General features: G+C 40.3%; 1 protein-coding gene across 1 annotated transcript; it reads right to left on the reverse strand.

The window, feature by feature from the left end:
* Positions 1-2,702: 2,702 nt before the first annotated feature.
* On the reverse strand, positions 2,703-20,923 carry SPTY2D1 (SPT2 chromatin protein domain containing 1). The gene is made up of 6 exons (XM_039236754.1): positions 20,698-20,923; positions 10,512-10,626; positions 8,222-9,760; positions 6,308-6,479; positions 4,315-4,392; positions 2,703-3,149 (listed from the first exon to the last, which is right to left on the reverse strand). The coding sequence occupies exons 1-6, from the start codon at positions 20,755-20,757 to the stop codon at positions 3,056-3,058; spliced, it is 2,058 nt and encodes a 685-aa protein (XP_039092685.1). The 5' UTR covers positions 20,758-20,923; the 3' UTR covers positions 2,703-3,055.

The raw sequence follows: 20,923 nt of genomic DNA on the forward strand, positions 1-20,923 counted from the left end.
TCTCTTGCAGGTCAACAGCACCAGAAAACAAGCTAAACTATGTAAATGTTGTTTTTTTAAAACTTGATTTGTCCATTATGTAAAAGACATGATGGATTTAATAACTTCAAAGAAATCTATATCCCACTCTTAATCATACACTAAACACCTGAATATTTATTTTATCACATCCACTCACAAAATAAATAGTAGTCTAATATATTCGGCACATTGAAAATAAACCAACCGGTTTCTCTTCATATATTTATTCTCTTTCCAAACGTGTTTTGGTCTCCTGCTATATCTCAGAAAGGTACTAATAGCTGCTTTTAAGTTACAAAATACAAAACAGTAATTTCTTGGAGAAAATCTTGGGGTAACATTAAAAAAATGAAATTTCGAGTTCCCGTAGACTTTCTTTTTTGTTAACAGTCTTTGAACCTTCTCGTGGCACACATGTAAGGCTGTCTGTGACATGTGGTACCCTGGCCTCCAAATGGACATAATTGCATTTATAGTTTAGAGAAAATACAAAGACCAGTTTTGAAAGTAGCCTTTAAAGAAAAGAGCCCCTTGCTTTGCCACAACAACATCAAAAGCAAGCGGGACTGTGCAATCAGAGCCATAGGAGTTTTATGAAAACTACTTTCCTCTCACATCATCTGTTAGAGAATGCCACACCCATGATCATGTAACATTACAATCGTGAAATAACATCACTACATTCGTGAATTAACATTACCCAATAAAAGGCACATCTTCAGATATTGAATTAATAAAATCTGAAAATCAAAAACAGTAGAGGATACATTAAAAACCAAGCACTTAATTTGTAAACCTTGATAAAAATAACAGCTTATTCCAGTTTCTTCAAAGGTTTGTGAGCTTTTTGTAAGAGCAGTCAGGAACTGCAGAACAAAATGGAAGACAGGATTTGGAAAACAAGGCCAAGATTAATTTAAAAGACTTTCTCAGGACTTTGTTTTTAAATGAGCTACAGAAGTGCCCTTTTATAATGTTGATGCTGAGGCATAATATAAAATCAACATCTGTAGAAGAAATGCACTCAAAAGTGATAGATGCCTAAGGACACGACCTGACTCTTCTATCAAGTTCTAGAACTTTTATCGAGCAGTGGTGCCTTTCTGTACAAATAACTGCACGTTGAGTAAAGTGCTAGTAAACATTAAGCCACCAGAAGTCTTTCAGCTATGATAAGCACTTGATTGTAATAGATTTTCAGAGAGTCTAAATATTGAAAAAATATATCCAAGAAAACAACTTTTGTAGGGGTGGGGCAGGGGGAAGCACAAAAGTGACAGCAAAGGAAATAATGTTCCCAATGGTTTTATGACATGGAACACCACACTACCTTGAAATCAATTTCACCGAAGGTATTCTGAGATGGGTGAGAGGCAGTCCACAGGATTTTCTGCCAGTTTAACAGTTCTTTGTAGATCATTAGGAAGGGTGTTACTCCTAGCGATGAAGACCTCTTCTAGAGGATTCAGCTTCAAAGTTAAATCCTTGCATTTTTGAAATTTGAACCTCAATTCAAAAGGAGTCAGAGTCTTAGGGGACTAGGTCAGATGGCTGTCCCAGCAAGGGAGGCTAACAACAGTAATGTATACCACCCAAGCTTGGAGAAGAAAGAAAGCTTTATGGGTAAAAAGAAATACACACAAAAAACTTTTGGAACTGGTCTTCCAGCTTATGTCCCACCGTCCCCAACACTCCATATGTGGAATCCGGGACAAGTGCTCTCTGGCACCATCATATCTCATTTTTCTGTTGCTGACTTTCCCTGGAGACCTGGCTTCTCTCCAGCCAGAACCTAGGTCAGCCTGATTGGAACGGCCTGGATCTGAGGCTTAAGAGATAAGAAGTCTACAGATAGGACTTGGAAAAAAGTGAGAATGAAGAAAGTTCCACAGCCCAGTAAAGCACCAGTAGCAGGGAACGTCTTTTTCTACCTGGGAAAACAATCTCTTCACAGTGCATAGTTTGAAATGAAAGTGCAATGTGGGCAAAAAGAGAAGGTGGTGCTTTCAATATACATGAATTTAGTTTTTGGTTTTTGGCATTAATTGCTAAAGAATTTAAGATAAAATGCAGTCATTAACATCAAGAGGTACAGGGGCACCTTTTTCCAAAATATCTTTTATAGAGAGGGAGGAGGGGAGTCTCACATGTCACTTCCTTATTTTTTAAATTATTACTCTTCCAAATCTAGTGTTTGAATAAAATAAGTATTTTTCTTCTTCGATATAAAAATGACTTTTTTTTAGATAAAAATCAATTGGCACAGTGACCTTGTCTATTTTATGCTAAAGCCAACGTAACAGTAAATTTGAAAGGAAACCTTGGAAACAGGTATTTTTAAACTAAATGGCGTGACTTGTATTTTAACTGGGAAAAAAACTTTTGTTAATTGCCTTATCACCTAAATTAGTGAATAAGAATGCTCGGCATCCAATCCATGAATAATGCAAAATACAATATAATTTATTCTACTTTTTACTTCAAAGTCACAGAGATGACATCCATATGATAATTATAAAGCCTACTCTACATCTTCAAGTTCTCAATCCAAACATATACATTAGGACAGGTCACTTTATTGCTGGCAACATTCATGGAAGGGCCAGGTTCCTCAATAAAAGACAAAGTTTGATTGGGAGCCGGGCAGTGCCCTACTCACACATCAGCAGAACATGAAGTCAAGGGGCAATCCTTTTTTTTTTTTTTCCTTTTCAAAGTGGCAAATATACGATTGGCTGACAGATGAGCGGCCCCCTATGAGAGTGCATAGCTCGTCAGGGTCAAGGCTGGCACCTGTGAACAGTTACTTCAACAAGAGCACTCGCTGGGCATGCTACCATCTGTATTAGGTTTAACCCTGGAAAGGATCTGGAACTACTTTATGCTCCAACGACAGCCTGCAAATAACAGTATGCATTCCTTCTCCTTGAGTACCCAAGTATAAATTAAAATCATAAAGGGGCTTCTTCATTCTGAAGGCAGGACCTTGCAGCAGAGTGTCTCCAGAATTTCACAAAAATAATAAAAGCAGCAGCTAACGCTTTTTCAGCTTCTTGGCCTTTCGACGCTTCATTTCTTCTTCTTCACGTCTCATTTCCTCTAAGTCCTCTTGCATACCTAGTCTTAAACTGTCAAAAAAAAAAAAAAAAGTGTCAACATACACGACGTTACCACTCTCTTTAAAAATTAAGAATGAAATTTCAACTGGGGATTCGTATGGAATGTGCTGAGGCATTAAAAACGCCTCAAGGCTTTACCCCTGGAAACAAACTATCAGGAATTATTTTTCACTAGGAGCCTCTGCCACTGACTCAACTTCTAGTAGAAGACCTCACGTAAAACCTCAACACAAAATACCTTAACATTCCCATTAAAGTAATAAACTGTAAATTGTTTATCACAATGGCTTTTAAAAATAAAATTTATTCAATAAATAACATTCTATTCTTATCCCTTCCCATCACTTTAGTTTGGTATTTTATGTAGTTATAGGAAGGGAAGGCAAGAGGAAAAAAGGTTTAATATTCTGAGTTGAGACCGAAGTGAATTATTTTACCAAGTGAACACTATAAACAAAGTAATCACTCGCTATCCCACCCCAGGAACTTATCATTAGTTTTATTATCAGGAGTCAAACAGGAATTGGACAGAAAGAATTTCATATTCCTCATCAGGGCCCTAAGGCCAGCAGTGGTACAGGTTGGCAAGACTGAGAGGTGTCTGATGTAGAAAGGGAATTAAAGATGGGGAAAGAAAAACAAGGAACACATTACACATTACAAGGGATCAGAGGAGGCCTCAACACTGATTGTGTGCCTCTAATGGTGCGGCACTGTGCTAAGCAACTTGTACATGTTATCTAATACCTCAGTGGGTAAAAAGAGTAAATTCTCATTTTACCCATGAGAAGACCAATTTGAAAAAAAAATCTTTAACTTATTTTAAAGCGCGAGAGAGCAAGGGAAGGCAGAGAACGAGGAGACCGAGAATCCCAGGCAGGCTCCACACTGCCAGCACAGAGCTTGACGCAGGCCTCAAACCCAAGAACCATGAGACCATGACCTGAGCCGAAATCAAGAGTCGGATACTTAAGTGACAGAGCCACCCAGGTGCCCCAAGAAGATAGATTTAGAAAGGCTAAGGAGTTTGTCTAAAGCCCCACAGCAAGTAAGCAGGATTGGAATTCAGAACCAAGGGGCCCAAAGCCCCCATTCCCGATGGTGTAACTGAAGCAGCAAACGGAACGGAATGATTAGGACATTTCTGCACAAATGTGTTAAGTTTTGTGCTTACCTCTTTGCTTCTTCCTTCTGCTGCTCTTTCCAACTACTCTCCATATAACGTAAGGCATAATCACTTTCATCTTTGTATCTGATAAGAGGAAATCAACGTTGTTAGCGGAAAAAAACCCAAATTCCCAAATATTTAGGAACTGCATCCTCCTGTCTTAAAAATCAGTATCTTTATAACTAATAAAAAACACAGTTAAGGATTAACCTTCTTTGTTTGGTAAGGAGTGACAGAGGCAGAGGATGGGTAGAGATGGGTTTCTAAAGTCAAGACAAATTAAATGAGCCCTTACTACTCCCCGAAGGCAATTACTCCTCAATCTAACGTCAATGAAGGTACCCAATCCAATAATGCTTACTCACCGCACTCACCTCTAGTTACAGAATAGTTTATATTAAAATTCTGAGAGGACACTATATATGGAAATTATTTTGTACATATTAATATCATTTGAGCTTTATGAGAAAGGAAAGGGCTTTACAACAGACTGAAGCAAGCAGATTAGTGGCTTGACCAAGAACATGTAACTAGCTAACAACATTACTAATTAGTTTTTATTTAAGAAAAAAAATTTTTAATGTTTATTTTTGAAGCAGAAAGTGAGTGAGGGAGGGGCAGAAAGAGAGGAGAGACAGAATCCGAAGGAGGCTCCAGGCTCTGAGCTGTCAGCAGAACCCAACACGGGGCTCAAACTCACAGACTGGGAGATCATGGTCTAAGCCAACCGACTGAGCCATCCAGGCGCCCCATTACTATTAGATTTTAAAATCTGATTTTTATTCCAATTCTTTTTACTACTAAGTATCTTTTTTTAATGTTTTGTTTTCTGAGAGAGAGACAGTGTGAGCAGGGGAGGGTCAGAGAGAGAGGGAGACACAATCTGAAACAGGCTCCAGGCTCTGAGCTGGCTGTCAGCACAGAGCCCGATGCAGGGCTCAAACCCATGAACCGTGAGGTCATGACCTGAGCCGAAGTCAGATGCTTAACTGACTGAGCCACCCAGGCGCCCCTAATACTATATTTTTAAAATAACACTTTTTCTCAGGATTAGAATTAGAGAAGCTCCATGGCTTCAAAGGAGCAGGCAATTGTTAACTGATATGCACTATAATACATCCCTTATGTTTTAAATATATACTACCCCACCTAATCCTTTCATATGTCATTCTAAAAATAATTTATTCAAGTTTATCCAGCTAGTAAGTGGTAGAACTTTCATTCAGACCCTGATCTTTCATCTATATTAGTGTTCTCAAACTTTAATGTGCATTTGAATTACCTGGGAACCTTATAAAGCTGATTTAGATTTGGTAGCTGTTTTTTTTTTTTAATCTTTATTTACTTTTGAGAGAAAGAATGCGAGTGGGGGAAGAGCAGAGAGAGACAGACACACAGAATCCAAAGCAGGGTCCAGGCTCTAAACTGTCAGCACAGAGCCCGACGTGGGACTCGAACTCACAGACCATGAGATCATTACCTGAGCCAAAGTCATATGCTTAACTGACTGAGCCACCCAGGCGTCCCATATTTGGTAGCTCTGAAGTGGGACCTGAAAGCCTACCGTTCTTAACGCTGTTGTCAGGTGATGTCAATGATGTTGGTCCCATGCTGACTGCTATCCAAGGACCATACTTTTGAGCAGTAAAGCTTTTTACATCAAAGAAAAGCCGATGTCGGATCAGACCAGCTTTCAACATAGGCCTGTGGATGGCTTTCTGAGTTCAAAGCCAATCTAGTTCTATTACACTAAGCTGCTTCACTCTCATTAAATATACATCTTATAAGGACAACAGTTTAAAAAGGTATTTTTTGGCATGCAACTACACAAAAAATTGAGTTAATTGTTAAGTGCTAAAAGAGTAAATCTAAACAATCATCCAATGATTCCTAATTAAGAATTTTATTTATTGCCTCTACTATTAATGTTTGTTTTTCCCCCATAGCATGAGTCATTCAAAATAAGTATATCATTTATCTAAATCATCTATAGTCTTACTTTTTTCGGTCATAGCCAAAGATTTCTCGAATGTGCTTTGAGATTTCTTCCTGAGGTTCTCCTTCATCTTCGATAAAATCTTCCATTTCAGAGTCATATTCATCATCATCTTCCTCCTCTTCATATTCTCGCTGCCTTTTGTAACCACTAGGGAAGGGAAGCCTTTGAGAAACTAAGAATAGAAAAGTCATTATTTATAAGAGCATTAAAACTGAAAATAGTCCCAACAAAGTTTTACATAAACTGAGATTTTTAAGAACTCATTAAGAAAGTACCCTCAAAACCAGCAAACTGGACCACAGCATGGAGTCACTGCTAAATCATCCCTGCTGCTTCACGCTGTCTACAAGGAATAGAATTTTTATTTATCCTAGGGCTTACTAGACGCATCTGTCACACTTCCTCCTGGATTTAAAAGACTAGCAAAATTAAAAAGAAAAAATTACAGATAGCTTCCAGGATCACTAACTTTTTTTTTTTTTTACAAATAGTTTATTGTCAAATTAGTTTCCACATAACACCCAGTGCTCATCCCCACAAGTGCCCTCCTCTGTGCCCACCCCCTCCCCCCCCCACATCCATCAGTCCTCAGTTTTTGTCAGCATTCAAGAGTCTCTCATGGTTTGCCTCTCTCCCTTTCCCCCACCATTTCTCCCCCCCTTCTCCCCCTTGTTCCTCAGTTAAGTTCCTCCTAATCCTCCTACACGTGCAAACATATGATATTTGTCCTTCTCTGCCTGACTTATTTCGCTCAGCATAACACCCTCAAGGTCCATCCATGTTGCTACACATGGCCAGATTTCATTGTTTCTCATTGCCATGTAGTATTCCATGGTATAGATAAACCACACCTTCTTGAGGATCACTAACTTTTAACTCTGCCAAGAAAAGACACAGAAGTGTAACAACCTACCATCTATTGCCACCATAATTCCGTTACATTTTTTAAAGTCCAACAGAATAGGAAAGATTCCCAGAATTATGGATAATTGCTCCAATGAGTAAGTCTGACTTTAAAAGAAAATCACTACATTATCCCTTATTTTGTCATTTTGCCAAAAGACTGATTAAAACTTTGCAAAAGACAGGCAGTGATCAATAGAGCAGCACCTGGGAACAACTGCTTTCTAGTCCTTGATGATAGACACTCCTTTTGTTGATCTACAGTGTTGTTAGTATGTGTGGCTTGTCTCTTTAGCTCAGGGTTTCTTTCTCAACTGCTGACATTTGGGACCAGATAATTCTTTGTTGTGAGCAGACTCTCCTGTGTACTATAGGATAACAGCAGCATCCCTGGCCTCTATCTACTAGATTACCTGGGCCCAGTGGTGTCAGTCAAAAATGTCTCCAGACACTGCCAACTGTTCACTGGGCATCAAAATCATCCTTGGTTGAGAACCAATATTCTAGTTGAACTAGGAAGTTAAAGCATGGAATCTTACCTCAGTAAATTCCTAAAGGACCAGTAGAGCTAAGGCCTTGACCCTGCCCACTCTAAGGAGCAGAAACACAAGGGCAGTTTCTGGTACATTGTAGGTACTTAAAAAGTATCTGATGAGTAAACAATGCACCAAAGGCTTCAAACTTACAAATACACTCCAACTTTTGAAGAAAGGTCTCTCTAGTCCTCATGAAAAGGTAAAGATGAATTAATTCATTGAACCATATAAGGCATATACACTCATCCTGTCTCACAGATCACATAGCCAAGCTTAATGCACTTGGAGACATTACAGGGGTGAACACAGAAGGTCCTAGATAACGCTCTTTCTAAAGCCTTTCCCAAGTTATGACCACTAAAGGGACTCTCGCACAAAGAGAGGCAAAGCATCAAGATTCTATCAATACAGGAGTACATTAAAGGCCACATGGAAGGGTTCACAGGGTCTCTGGTTATGTAAAAGAAAGTTTTACCTTGGGCAGATCTGTAGCCAGATAAGGCAGGCCTCATTCCATTCATCTGTCCATTGCTGGATCGGCTAATTATGTTCTTGGAAGAAATTGTTTCTGAGACAACAGTACACTTGGGTTTTAGGGGGAGACCGGAGCTACTAACTGTTCGCCCAGGTCCCAGGCTGCTCACTGGTCTTCCAGGGCCTGAATTACTGACAGTCCGTCCAGCTGGCACTGAGCCACTTCCTGATCGCCCAGGGCCACCGACTGGCCGCCCAGGGCCACTGACTGGCCGCCCAGGGAGGCCAGAGCCACTGACTGCTCGTCGGAGGTCATGTGGACTGCTCACAGGCCGTCCAGGGCCACCAGAGCTGCCCAGAGACCTCCTAGAATCACCTGAGCCACTGGTGGGTCGCCCAGGGCCACTTGAGCTGTTCGCAGGATGCCCAGGGCCACTCGTACCACTGAGTGTCCGTCCAGAGAGCTTTAAGTCACCGGCTGGCCTCTTGGTCCCACTGAATGATCGCTCAGGTCCTGAGCTGGAGCTGCCATTCTGGCGCCTGGGCACGGGGCCAGAACTAACTGTGGGCCGAGCGGTCCCTGTGCTGGGCCGCCCGGGAGCTGAGCTGGAGCTGCTGCCTGGCTGCCTGAAGACACCTGGACTTTTAACTTTATTGTGTGGGGTGACCACAGGCCCAGGCCTGGAATGGCTAGGATGGGGAGGAGATTTTTTGGCTTTGTGCTCAGTAGCAGATTTCTGAGGCCCTTTAGCAGAAGTCTTTGGGACACTTGGTGAATAGGTGCTGGAGTGGGGCTTTCCGGCCCCATTGAAAACAGGTCTGTCATGGCCCTCACGAAGTAAGGGCTGGGAGCAATTGCCAGATCCCACCTTGGTCCTCTCTCCTGGCATGGATTTGGATGAAGACACACTTAAGTGTTTTTCATTGGCTGTACTGGGTCTAGATTTCTTCTCAGCATGAGGAAGGGGTGTACCCCTGGAAGAAGGGTGCTTGCTAAGTTTTGTGCCCACGCTTTCTTTCTGAGAGGGTGCCTTTTTGGCTGGAGGTAGTCTTGCGTCTGTCTCAGCTCTCTTTTTCCTCTGTTTCCGTTCAAGAAATTCTCGCTCCCTAAGTTCTTCTGCAGTCATAGGCCGCTCTTCTGTTTTCTTCACTACCTTGATCTCCACTGGTTCATACTGCTTTTTCTCAGCCAGCCTGAGTAGATCAGTGAAGTTCATGAGTGGTGGGGCACTTTTAAGGGGGACCTTTGGTTTGGTTTCAACTTTGGGAGGTTCTTGCTCCTCCTCATACTCTTGCTCTGACTCTGCTTGATTGTACTCTAAGAATTCATCTTCTTCTTCCATCTCATACTCTTGTTCTGCTCCCTGGCTAGTGTGGCTTTCCATCGCCTGCCTCTTCTTTGACTTTTCCTCAACGGGAATCCCGTTGTAACCATGGAAATTATCCTTTGTCCTCTTGGCCATAGCTCTTGCCTTTTTGTCATGTTTTAGCTCAATTCGCTTTTTCACTAGTTCTTCTTTTCTCCTTTTCTCCTCTAAAGCTAAAATAGAGAAAATAAGAAAGTACTTCAGGGTCTGGAGGTCTCAAGTATGTTCATCTGAAATCAGTAGGTGGCCAAAACACAGGCAACATTCAAGTTACAGCTCGAAGACATCTAGGAATCAAAGGAGGAAGTCCTTTGAACAAGTATCAGTTGAGTCATCTTTACGTAATGAGTGGGTCACATATGGGTTTTTCAATATGACAAAGCAAGTGAGAGACTAGGGTGTTAGCTTTAAATATAGAAAATAATTCATACCAAATAAATCTACCAAGTGAAAGAAACAGTAGGACCCACTTTGACAGTCATTATTAACTATGAATACTTAAACATACTACATCAGCTTCCGTGTCATTTGCATGAGGTAAAACTACTGTTTGAGTTTGCTGGTCTTCAAAAATTGTCCCTATTTTAACTTTTAAGATAGCATTCTGGATAATAATTTAAAAAATTAAAATACAAAATATGTAGAAGCAGGTTCAGAATGAAGGTCAAAGAATGGAGTTCTTATTGGGACCTAGTGTGGCCAAGTGCAAGATATGGTCACCATCCCCAAAAGCACTAAAAGGAAAGAAAAGATAACATCCATACAAATGATCAGCATGAGAACATATGTAATGCTCTAAATTCAGCTGACTCAAACCATAAAGCCATTAGCCTATTCTGTTATTACAAGCCTCCACGAGTTAAGTACAAGCTAGTTGTGAAGGTGGGAGACTTTAAAATTGAGAATAAGGCTATAGATACATACCTTTTTGCCTGAGTTCCTCCTCTTTTCTTCTGAGAAAAGCCTGAACAGCTGCAGATTGGACACCCTTAACTTTTGGGTCTTTTTTGGGAGGCCCCACTGCCAAACTGTACCTTTTCTAAAAATAAAAAAAGTTCAAGTTAAAAGCAATCCAACTTTAAAAATTTATTGCTGTTAGGTGTGAGGCACTGTACCAAGCAACAGAGAGGTTTAAATATTGACTGAAAACGGATTCTGAATAATTAAGAGATCATATAACTAACATGGAAGCTTGGCTATAAAATTTTAGTCTAAATACGATTATGCATGACTGCTTTTAGGTACAGAATTTCTCTGTAACATCCTAAATAATGCATAAGTGAAGAATTCAGAGAAATTCTATTTTGGGGTTATTTTCCCAAATAGGTACTTTGATTGGGGGACTTTAAAAAAGAAATCATCACTTAAAATGGACTGTTTCAAAATTCTGAATTAAAAAAAAAAAAATCAACCTTTAGAACTAAGCATTTCAAACAGAAAAAAATACTCATGAATGTTTTCTCTCCTGAGTACCTTATTCCAGACCATTTTCTAGTAAGACTCACAGCTACACAGGTTATTTTGCTTACAACATAAAACACTGAGATATTACTTTGACCATTAGCAAAGCTGGTGGCAAACCAAAGCTTAAAAAGCATTTCAAAGACATCTAAGCGGCAAGAAATGCCCAATTCTCTCTGTACCTTTAGCCATAGCTCTTATGTTAAGTATTAATTTGTTACATAAACTGTTTTAGAAAGGTTTCCTTATCACCCCAAAAGTACTAATATTATCCTGGCACAGATGGTATTTCTCTGGGGTTTGATTTTTATGTTAACTACACTGGGAAATGACTAAAACCATAGTAATGCTAATTTGAACTACGACAGGAAAAACATTTCCATTGTATAAGTATCTATCATTAGAGAGGTATGACAAACAACAACTCAGACCAGGTTGATTCATCTCTAGGACCACTGCACGTTATATACATGGATAGCAAGTAAGTTTTTAAATGTTCTCCCTCTTTTGTTAGGCAGATGACATCCTCATCCACTGGACCTGTTGTGCTAGTTAAAAAGGGAACACCAGCCTCTGAGCACAAATCCAGCTACTTAACCCCCGCCCCCCCCAAAAGGATTCCCCAAATGCAATTCCTGGAGGAGAGCCAAAGGATCCATGCTTACTATGTATGTGGCTAGCAAATACAAGACATCCTGAAACAGGCTGGAAGTTCCAGCTAAGTTAGTGCACAGGCCCTAATCCAGCTTGAAAACCGCACACCGTAGCAATGCCAGGACCTGACACGTCCCTGACAGAAATCCTACAGAGGGCACCCAGACAGACACCTTTCCCAGTCAGCCTGGCTGAATTCACCATAAAATGCACGAATAAGTCCCTATCTTTGTAAATTTAGTTATAGACCCTTTCCATTGTAGATGGGGGCCCAATATTTAAAGGAAAAGAGAGGGGAGAGAATACTGCTTTACCTAACTACCTATATAAAACTGTCCTCGTTTATAAGAACCTCAAATGTAAGCTTTATCCACAAAAAGTTTATATAAGATCTATCTCCACAGACTCATAAGCAGAGACATCCACTCACTTCACCCAATCCAGTTAGATCTGTAAGGGGAAATGATGGATTTTTTTTTTTTTTTTTTTTTTGCCAAGACAAGATTTTCGTGTCCCTGCCCACAACCTAGTCCATATGTTCGCCTGCCAAATCAAAGCTTATACAAAGTGCCCCCCCTTTACCGCCAATATACATGTTAGTGTTACCTTGATCAGCACTGGTTTGTTACCTAGATATTACAGCAATGAGCACTTCTTGATTTGATTTCAGGATAGACATCTTCCTATCCTGGGACTTCAAGAGATAGGTAATGAGATAGGACTAGCTGAAAAGCTACTTACGACTGAATACAAGCAGCCAAAAGGACAACAACAGCATCAATGGGGTACAGTTTACTGAGCTTCAGTCGTCTGCAGAACATCTGCATGATTTTTGCCCCTTTAGTATACCATCTGCATTATTATTTACTAATTTTAAGAAAATATATAGACCTAACACCATGACTTATAACTTTACTTCAAGCAATAATATCCATGAAATGATGGACTTGAGGACTAGTTACATTTTTGCAAATCATATCAAAATATAACCATTTATGTATATACATACATATATATACATATAAAACTATGAGAAAAAAAGATTTTTGTATCACCTAAGATCATGGTACAGCCAGAGCTAGATCCACTGCACTTTGGGAAATACCAAAAAGGAACATAAAAATATAGGAAAGGCAGAACACAAAGAAGAAACAAGGGAACAGGGTGGTCAGGCTCTCAGATTCACTCAGAAAAGAAGTGCAAAGATTACTTTCTGCTTTTTTCCAAGTATCCACCTATTTCCATCGGTTCACATTGCCAATTTTAAACTCACCTTTTTTGTTTTAGCAGCTTTAATACTCAAGGGTATTTATCAAGTTGACTTTATCTTTAACCCAACAACTCTGTAGCACTTTTTGTCCTGTCCTATGATGTAGAAGGGATTCAATAAATCTATTACAAGTCTCATTTCATGGGTCTGCTAGGAAACAAGAGGGACAAGGTCCTAACTTGATGAGGCTTAATCTTATTCACTGACATGAGCTGAGTCATAATTAACAGTTTCTTACGTCTGCTGTAGCTTGATGTACTCAAAAGCAGATACCAGGAAAATATTAAAATATTCTCTTGGGCAAAGTTTAGGTCAAAACCTAGAAATCTGGTACTAAATAAAAGGGGAGGGGGTGTCTATATCTCCACAGATAATTTTCTTCTTTCTTAACAGTTTTATTGAGATATAATTCACATCCCATGAAATTCAAGCTTTAAAAAAAATTTTTTTTTTAATTTTAGAGAGAGTGAGTGAGCAGGGGAGAGGGGCAGAGGAGGTGGGTGGGAGGGAGAGGAGGAGAGAGGGGGAGAGAGGAGGAGAGGAAGGAGGAGAGAGGGGAGGGGGAGGGGGAGGGGGAGAGAGAATGAGAATGAATATCTTAAGCAGGCTTCTTGCTCCATCAGCCTGGAGCCCAATGTAACTGGATTCCATGACCTTGGGATCATGATCTGAGCTGAAACCAAGAGTCAGATGCTTAACTGACCAAATCACCCAGGCACCTAAAATCCACCCATTTAATGTGTACAATTCATTGGTTTTTAGTATATCCGGAGTTGTACAACCATCACCACTACTGGAGTCTAGAACATTTACATTATCCCCTAAAGAAATCTCTTACCCTTTAGCAGTCACTCCCCATTCCCTCTCTCCCCTCTGCCCCTGGCAACCACGAACCTACTTTCTGTTTCTGTGGATTTGCCAATTCTGGACATTTCATATAAATGGAATCATGTACCCAGTGTACCATTATACAACAATATTTATCTCAATATAAGGTAAAATTTACAGGCCATAGACAAATGGTTATATATGAGTGATTATACAAAGTATTAGGATTTTTCAATTTTGAAAATCCTTATTGTTAATTTTCACTTGACTCTATTATTAAGTTTGAAAACAGGCCTTTCAAAGGCCTAGAAAATATCTTTGAGAGAATGCTCTGTAAGTTAGTTCCTTACATCCCTGAACTGAAAAATTCTAATTATTTCCCTAGCTTATGGGAAATTAAAAGAACAATTAGTTCCTATGACCATTAAATGTTTCAGTTTCGGCACAGGTATCATCCTCATTCTTTTGAAGTAAAAACAGAATATACCTAGAACTTTACAATGACAATTATGTAATACCTAAGTCAATTTAAATGGTGATAATGTAATTTTACTCTGATGTCAGTGCTGACTTTTCTACCTTTTTTTTTTTTTTTTTTGCTCAAATAAAAACTTTGAAAGAAAAAATGAAATCCTACAATATGTGGCTGCCATGGTCAGTTTTGTGTGTCAGCGCCGCTAGGCTATAGCACTCAGTTATTTAAGCAAACACTAATCTAGTGTTGCTGTGAAGATATTTTGCAAGTGTGGTTAACATCTACAATCAGCTAACTTTAGGTAAAGCAGATTACCCTCCATAATGCGGATGGTATTCATCTAATCAGTTGAAGGCCATAGGAGCAAAACCTGAGTTTTCTCAGAGAAGAAGGTATTGGCCCTACAAATTTCAGACTTGCCAGCCCCCACAATTAGATGAAGCGATTTCCTAAAATAAATCCTATTGGTTCGGCTTCTCTGGAGAGCCTTGGCTGCTACTGTGGCCTTCTGTATCTTGGTACTTTCCCTTAGTACAATGTTCTCAAGGTTCACGTTGTAACATGTGTCAGTACTTCATTTCTTTTTATGGCTGAATATTTCATTGTGCTGATTTACGACATTTTATCTACTCATCAGTTGATGGGTATCGGTTTTACTTTTTGGCTATTATGAATAATGCTGCCGTGGACCCTTGTGTTCAAGTTTTTTGTGTGAGCATCATTTCTCTTGGATCTAGGGCTGTAGATATTCCTAAAAGGAAGCTAGCCAGACCTTTTAAAAAGGGGTTGTAGTCAGTCTCTGTTCATCAAAAGATCTGAGATCTGTTGTAACAGAATATTTTATTAGCTAATCCCCTACGCCCACAGGGCTAGCCCAGTAGAGAACCATGTTTAAAAACATAAAAATAAAAAGCCTCAGGCTGGGATTACATTATATTTTATTTAATAAAGCAGAAGAAGTATTTGGCACTTTCTCCTGCATCAGATGGTCACATTTAACTCTAGCAGCAGCACATGGAGATGCACCCACCAATTCTGAATCTGATTCAAGGCACCAGGCGGCTTCATTGTTTGAGCTTCATGAAAAGCAGCTGGACAAGAGTTTCTTTTATCCTAAGTGTATCCATTTTATTATAATGCAAGCCAGCTCAGTCATTCTGCTGGACCCCAGTGAATGATCCACAGCAGTGAAGCTTATGCCATTTAAATACAGTGTCAGAGATTTTGCCAAGATTTGTAATTTGGAAGGCAGCAGACCTAGAAAACATTAACTTCACTTTAAGACACGTGTGTTCCTTGCATCAAAATTATACTGCCAGGGTCAGATTAAGAAAATAAGGAGTTTTCTGTTCTGGAAATATGTTTTAACCAAATATGTGATGTCGGGATCATTAACCAATCCCTTCTTGAAAGTTGTTCTTTACTCAGGAGATAACAACATATTGTGATTATAGAAACTTTAAATTTCCTGATGGCTTTATACATGTTAGAGATTTATTATTAGAGTTAGGAATAATCAAAGGATATATCTTTGAGTTTAATAATGCTACACAATTTCTAAAATGTCTGTAAAACATCATAGTCCAGGAATAAATGCAGGCCTGGAAAATGAATGGTTTGCATTAGGCTTGCTTAGCCAGATGGTGAAAGAGTGAAAATAAAACAGTCAAACAGCATGCTATTCAGGATTGCTATAGGGTCAAATGCAAAATTTACTATTACTGTGTTGATCAAAATGTACCTGATTATAAAATATAATACCAGAGGGGTACCTCAGAGTCCCTAGCCCAACCTCTATGTTAGAAGTGGCCCAAAAAGCACAAGTGTATATTAACTGGTTGTCACTCACACAGTTTGTAACAGAGTGTGAATTAGAATCTAAGTCTCCTGACTCAGGTCCAAAAGTATTCCCACTACATGTCTCACTTCTAACTTAATCCCAACACTTTCATCCAGCTCTAACCTCAATTTTATTTATTTTGAGAGAAAGAGAGACAGCGAGAGCGAGCGGGGGCGGGGGGCGGGGCAGAGAGAATCCCAGGCAGGCTCTGCACTGTCAGCATAGAGCCGGACACAGGGCTGAACCCACGAACTGTGAGATCATGACCTGAGCCGAAACCAAGAGTCAGATGCTGAACCGACTGAGCCCTGCAGGTGCCCCTCTAGCCTCAATCTTAAACACCCTTCCTGAATTTCCATCTGCCTCTTGGATGGTGCCATGACCACAAACAGGTCCACCACTTTCTATCTTTTTTTTTTTTTTTTTTTTTTAATTTCTAGGAGAGAGAGAGACAGCGTGAGCAGGGGAGGGTCATAGAGAGAGGGAGTCACAGACTGAAACAGGCTCCAGGCTCTGAGCTGGCAGTCAGCANAGACTGAAACAGGCTCCAGGCTCTGAGCTGGCAGTCAGCACAGAGCCCGACGCGGGGCTCGAACCCACGAACCGCGAGATCATGACCTAAGCGAAAGTCGGACGCTTAACCGACTAAGCCACCCAGGCGCCCCCACCACTTTCTATCTTATCCTCCCTCACCCTCAGACTATTTCTGGCAGCCATGCTGGCACTCTCCCAAACAGGCTGTAAATCTCTACCCACCAATGTCCCAATGTTGTTGGTCTGCCTTTCAATTTCTCTCCCATCAGACTTTACTGTACACTGAGAAGTGCCACAAAAATCAACAGCTGTTGCCTAAGGCTAGATTAGGCTGGACTTAAGGGTAGGAAGCTGGATCAGTTCAGGCTTTATAAATGACAACCTTCCTCATATCCAATACACTCTTCATGTAACACAGAGTCATGATTAAGAGCAAGAACTCTGGAGCCAGTTAGCCTGCATAAAATTCTCTGCTCTGCCATTACTAGCCCTGTCACTTATTAGCTGTGTGACTTTAGACAAGTTTCTTCATCAGTTAAGGCCTCAGTTTCCTTATCCACAAAATAGCCTTCTTTATACGGTCATTACAGTGAGTAAATTAGCCAATGTACATAAAGTGCTTAGAACAGTGCCTGGCACCAAGTAAGCACTGTAAATGGTAGTTGTTGTCATTATCATTATTATTCAGAAAGAGATTCTCTTAGGTAGTGATGGGGAAGAAAAATAACAGAACCTCTGTGGTGGGAGACCTTTAAAAGACCTTCTCCCTAAAACACTGGTTAAACAGGACTACTCCTCTAGGCTAGCGACCCAAAGCTACTTCAGGCCCTGACAAACTCCTCTTCAGATCCAAGCATGGGAAGCAATCCAGTTATAACCAATAAATCAAAAGTGGCAAAGTGATTGCTTGCAGAAACAATGTTGGCCCATACTGTTCTTTAAAAGGAAATATAACTACTGTAACACATGGTAGGTTTGCTTGGCACTTATCATTTTATATCCGGACTACTTCAAGAGCTTCCATTAATGTCATTTTATACCCATACTACTTCAAGAACTTACATTATCTACCTGGCCCTCAAGACATCTGAACTTGTACCCTGGTTAAAGTCTCTGAGCTCCTTTTTCAGTACCCTCAAGGGGCTGTAGTCGCCAAACCCTTATATGTCTAGTACCACATAAATGCTTTGTCTTTACTTTTTGATTTGAGGATCACACCAGAGCGACAGTATCTTGTCTGGGATGATTTTCACAGTATGACTGTGAGAAAGCCACATAACTTGTCTTATGTACTACCAGTCATCAATTATAGTTACTTAGAACCTACAAGAACCCATATTCTAAGCTCTATCATTCTATCAAATCAAGACACTTGGTTTTTCCTAGAATAACCAGGGAAAAAAATTTTAAGTGCAAGGTTACCAAAAACATCTTTTCTCCTTTAAATATAAACAGAGCCTGCAACAATAACTGGTTACATCACCTTGATCAGCTGTTTTGTTAAATTCAGTTTTCCACTGGGAAATGATAGCATGCCTAATATTACTAGGCATGATGCAATCCTCCATTTTAATAAAACATTATAAAGATAACTATTTCTCCTAAAAAGAAACAACAGAAAACAATTTGCATTACAGAAATGTTCACTGCTTCTCAAACCAGACACAACAGATACCTCTTAGAAGTGAAGCCCTGCAGGGTCACCTGGGTGGCTCAGTCGGTTAAGTGTCAACTCCTGATGCCGACTCAAGTAATGATCTCATGGTTTTGAGATGAGCCCCACGTCAGGCCCTGTGCTGTGAGTGCAAAGCCTGCTTGGAATTCTCTCTCTCTCTCTCTCTCTCTCTCTCTCAAAAATAATTAAAAAAAAAAAGTTCAAAGTGGCTGTCCAGGTGTTTTATATTTTAGCCATCGTTGGAGTTAATCAGTGCTAGTCACCGTACTTCCTTTCTGTAGCAAAGTTTGACATAGGAACTGTGAAGACTGAAATCTCAACACTGGCTCTGATAAGACTGAAATGGAAGGTGGGGCTAAAAGGAAAATATGAACCGAACACTAGAGAGGGATGGGGTTATGCTGTCAGTTACTGCAAAGCCTCTGTGGTTTTCAGACCATCAATCAATCAGTACAACTTATGTCAAACATGGGGTGCATGTGCATGATTGAAATATTGTTTCTTGACTTGGAAGACAGTTTACAAGGATACCTGCTTTGCAACAGTCTATTTCACTGTACAATAAAGATTTCACAATTGATGGTGTGCTCTCAGAGGCTTTAATAATTAGATAAGCCAAGTGAAAGCAAGATCATGAATTAAACTGAACTGTCTTGCTCTGCTCCTCAATAGTTTCTTTTGTGATACATTCATCTGGTGTAAAAAGATAAGGATTATAATGCTAACTAAATCAAACCTCGAGGCTTTCTAGCTTTTTGTGGGGGTTGAGGGTGGGGAAGGGAATGTATGCTTTCATAAAATATATGTCTATATTCATTCATTAAATTTTAAATGATCTCACCAATTTACCTTTTTTTGCTTCCAATCTTTGTTATTTAATAGATCTGTTGATAATGTACATATTCTAAAATATACACAGATTTTGAAATCTTCTGCTTTAGTAATGTCTGCTTTTCTCCCAGCAGCTATTGGTTTTTAGAATAACTTGGTTCTGATTCTTCCTCAAAATGCTACTAGGTTATCAAAGCTAGTATTATCTATTTTTGACCTCCACTGAAAGTCAGGAAGATCTAAAATAAAATATGGACCTAATTATGCAAAGATGAATGGTTATGGGATCCAATATTGACTTGTCTAGGAAATTTACAGACACTGTACAAAGTAAATTCTGTTGTTCAAAGTTTCAGTGGTTTAAGCCCAAAAGTTCAACCTGCAGACCTTATGACTCATGGCTTAGGGGAATGATTATCCAGAGTACTCAGGATGGGAGATGAATTTATGGGAATGTAATAAAATATTAAACTGACAGATACCAGTTTTATTTACCAATTACTTTACTATATTCAGATCAATATTTTCAAAGGCGTAAAAGAATGGTCCAGCCTCAGAAGACAAGAAAAGTGCAGTAGTGGGAAAAACAAAACACTGCAAATACACAAAAATCTAAGAAATGCAGAACACAGAGAGAGAGCTCAATAAACTCCAGTTGAACTGACTTTAACAGAGAGCTGTTCGAGCTCTACACCTCACTGCTCAAACCGCAGGTATCACAATGCAATTTGTCGGTTTACAGCTGTGCTGTGGGTACCATCTGAGGATCCAGAAATGATTAGTTTATGCAAAACAGCTACACCCCGCAGACCAGGTTCTCTCCACCACTTCGGCATGTAGACTTTAAAAGTGTTACATCGCTCTGCGAATATTAGCGAGTTTGCAAAAGTACTGAGCAAATGGGGGCATAGATTTCAAACAAAGACAATTCTGGAAGGCCACAAGTAAACGGAAGTTGAAACTAGCTCGCCCATTCTGTTGGCCAAGGATTTCGTGGAATCCGCTCAATTTCTCTTCCCAATACAAAAGGTATTATTAAACCTTTGGGAGGTGTTAATCCTCTCATCAGACAACTAGTTAGAGAAATCACACAATGTGTGACCTCATCTTAGGCAGGAAATCACCCAAAAGGCTATCAGACTACGTCCCTAAAAGCCCTCAAACTCCCCAACATACACGCTTTCTTTCCAACCTTTGGGCTGAAGTTTATGCCAAAGCCAGAAACTACTAGCGCTGGATTCCACCATGTACCAGGCACGGTTTCACTCACCAGCCTTCACACAACTCTAAAACGCCCGCACTGCAAAGTCCACGTTGCAGGGGTGACTAAGCCGGCGAAACCTACTCGCCGGAAGGCTTCCACTTCGTACCTCAAGCCCCTTTTCACCCACTCCCCAAGAATGCACGCCCAAGAAAAGCAAATAAGGCGTCCAGGTCTTTCCTCTCCCGGAGTCTATAGGCGGATGCCTGGAAGTTCCACGGGCCACAAATTCCAAACTTGAAGATTAGGGTCTCCTACACTGGCACCCGTCTGGTACTTACCGGCACGTTGTTGACACCCTGTCCTTTGGAAGCTATCAGGAGAATTTCCCTGAAATCCATGTTGACAGAGGCGGAGACACTGGGCAAGGCTCTCGGAAAGAAGTGAAAGTACGCCTTACCGAGGCGCCCAGCTACAACCAAGTGAGCTGCCTGGCCCACCGCTCTCCCACCCCTCCTCAGCAAGACCACTTCCGGCGCTTTCCAATGCCGTCTGCCCGCCCCCTTT

This window comes from Hyaena hyaena, unplaced genomic scaffold (genome assembly GCF_003009895.1).
Source record: "Hyaena hyaena isolate Hyena2069 unplaced genomic scaffold, ASM300989v1 scaffold_116, whole genome shotgun sequence".
Lineage (NCBI taxonomy): Eukaryota > Metazoa > Chordata > Mammalia > Carnivora > Hyaenidae > Hyaena > Hyaena hyaena.

What these genes read in the sequence shown, in the direction of transcription:
- SPTY2D1 (XM_039236754.1), bottom strand. Translation starts at nt 20,757, where the DNA reads ATGGATTTCAGGGAAATTCTCCTGATAGCTTCCAAAGGACAGGGTGTC. An exon ending in TTTGGCTATGACCGAAAAAA is followed by an intron (nt 4,393 to 6,307) that starts GTAAGACTATAG and finishes TCCTCTTATCAG; the next exon opens with ATACAAAGATGAAAGTGATT. An exon ending in CAGAAGGAAGAAGCAAAGAG is followed by an intron (nt 3,150 to 4,314) that starts GTAAGCACAAAA and finishes TTTTTTTGACAG; the next exon opens with TTTAAGACTAGGTATGCAAG.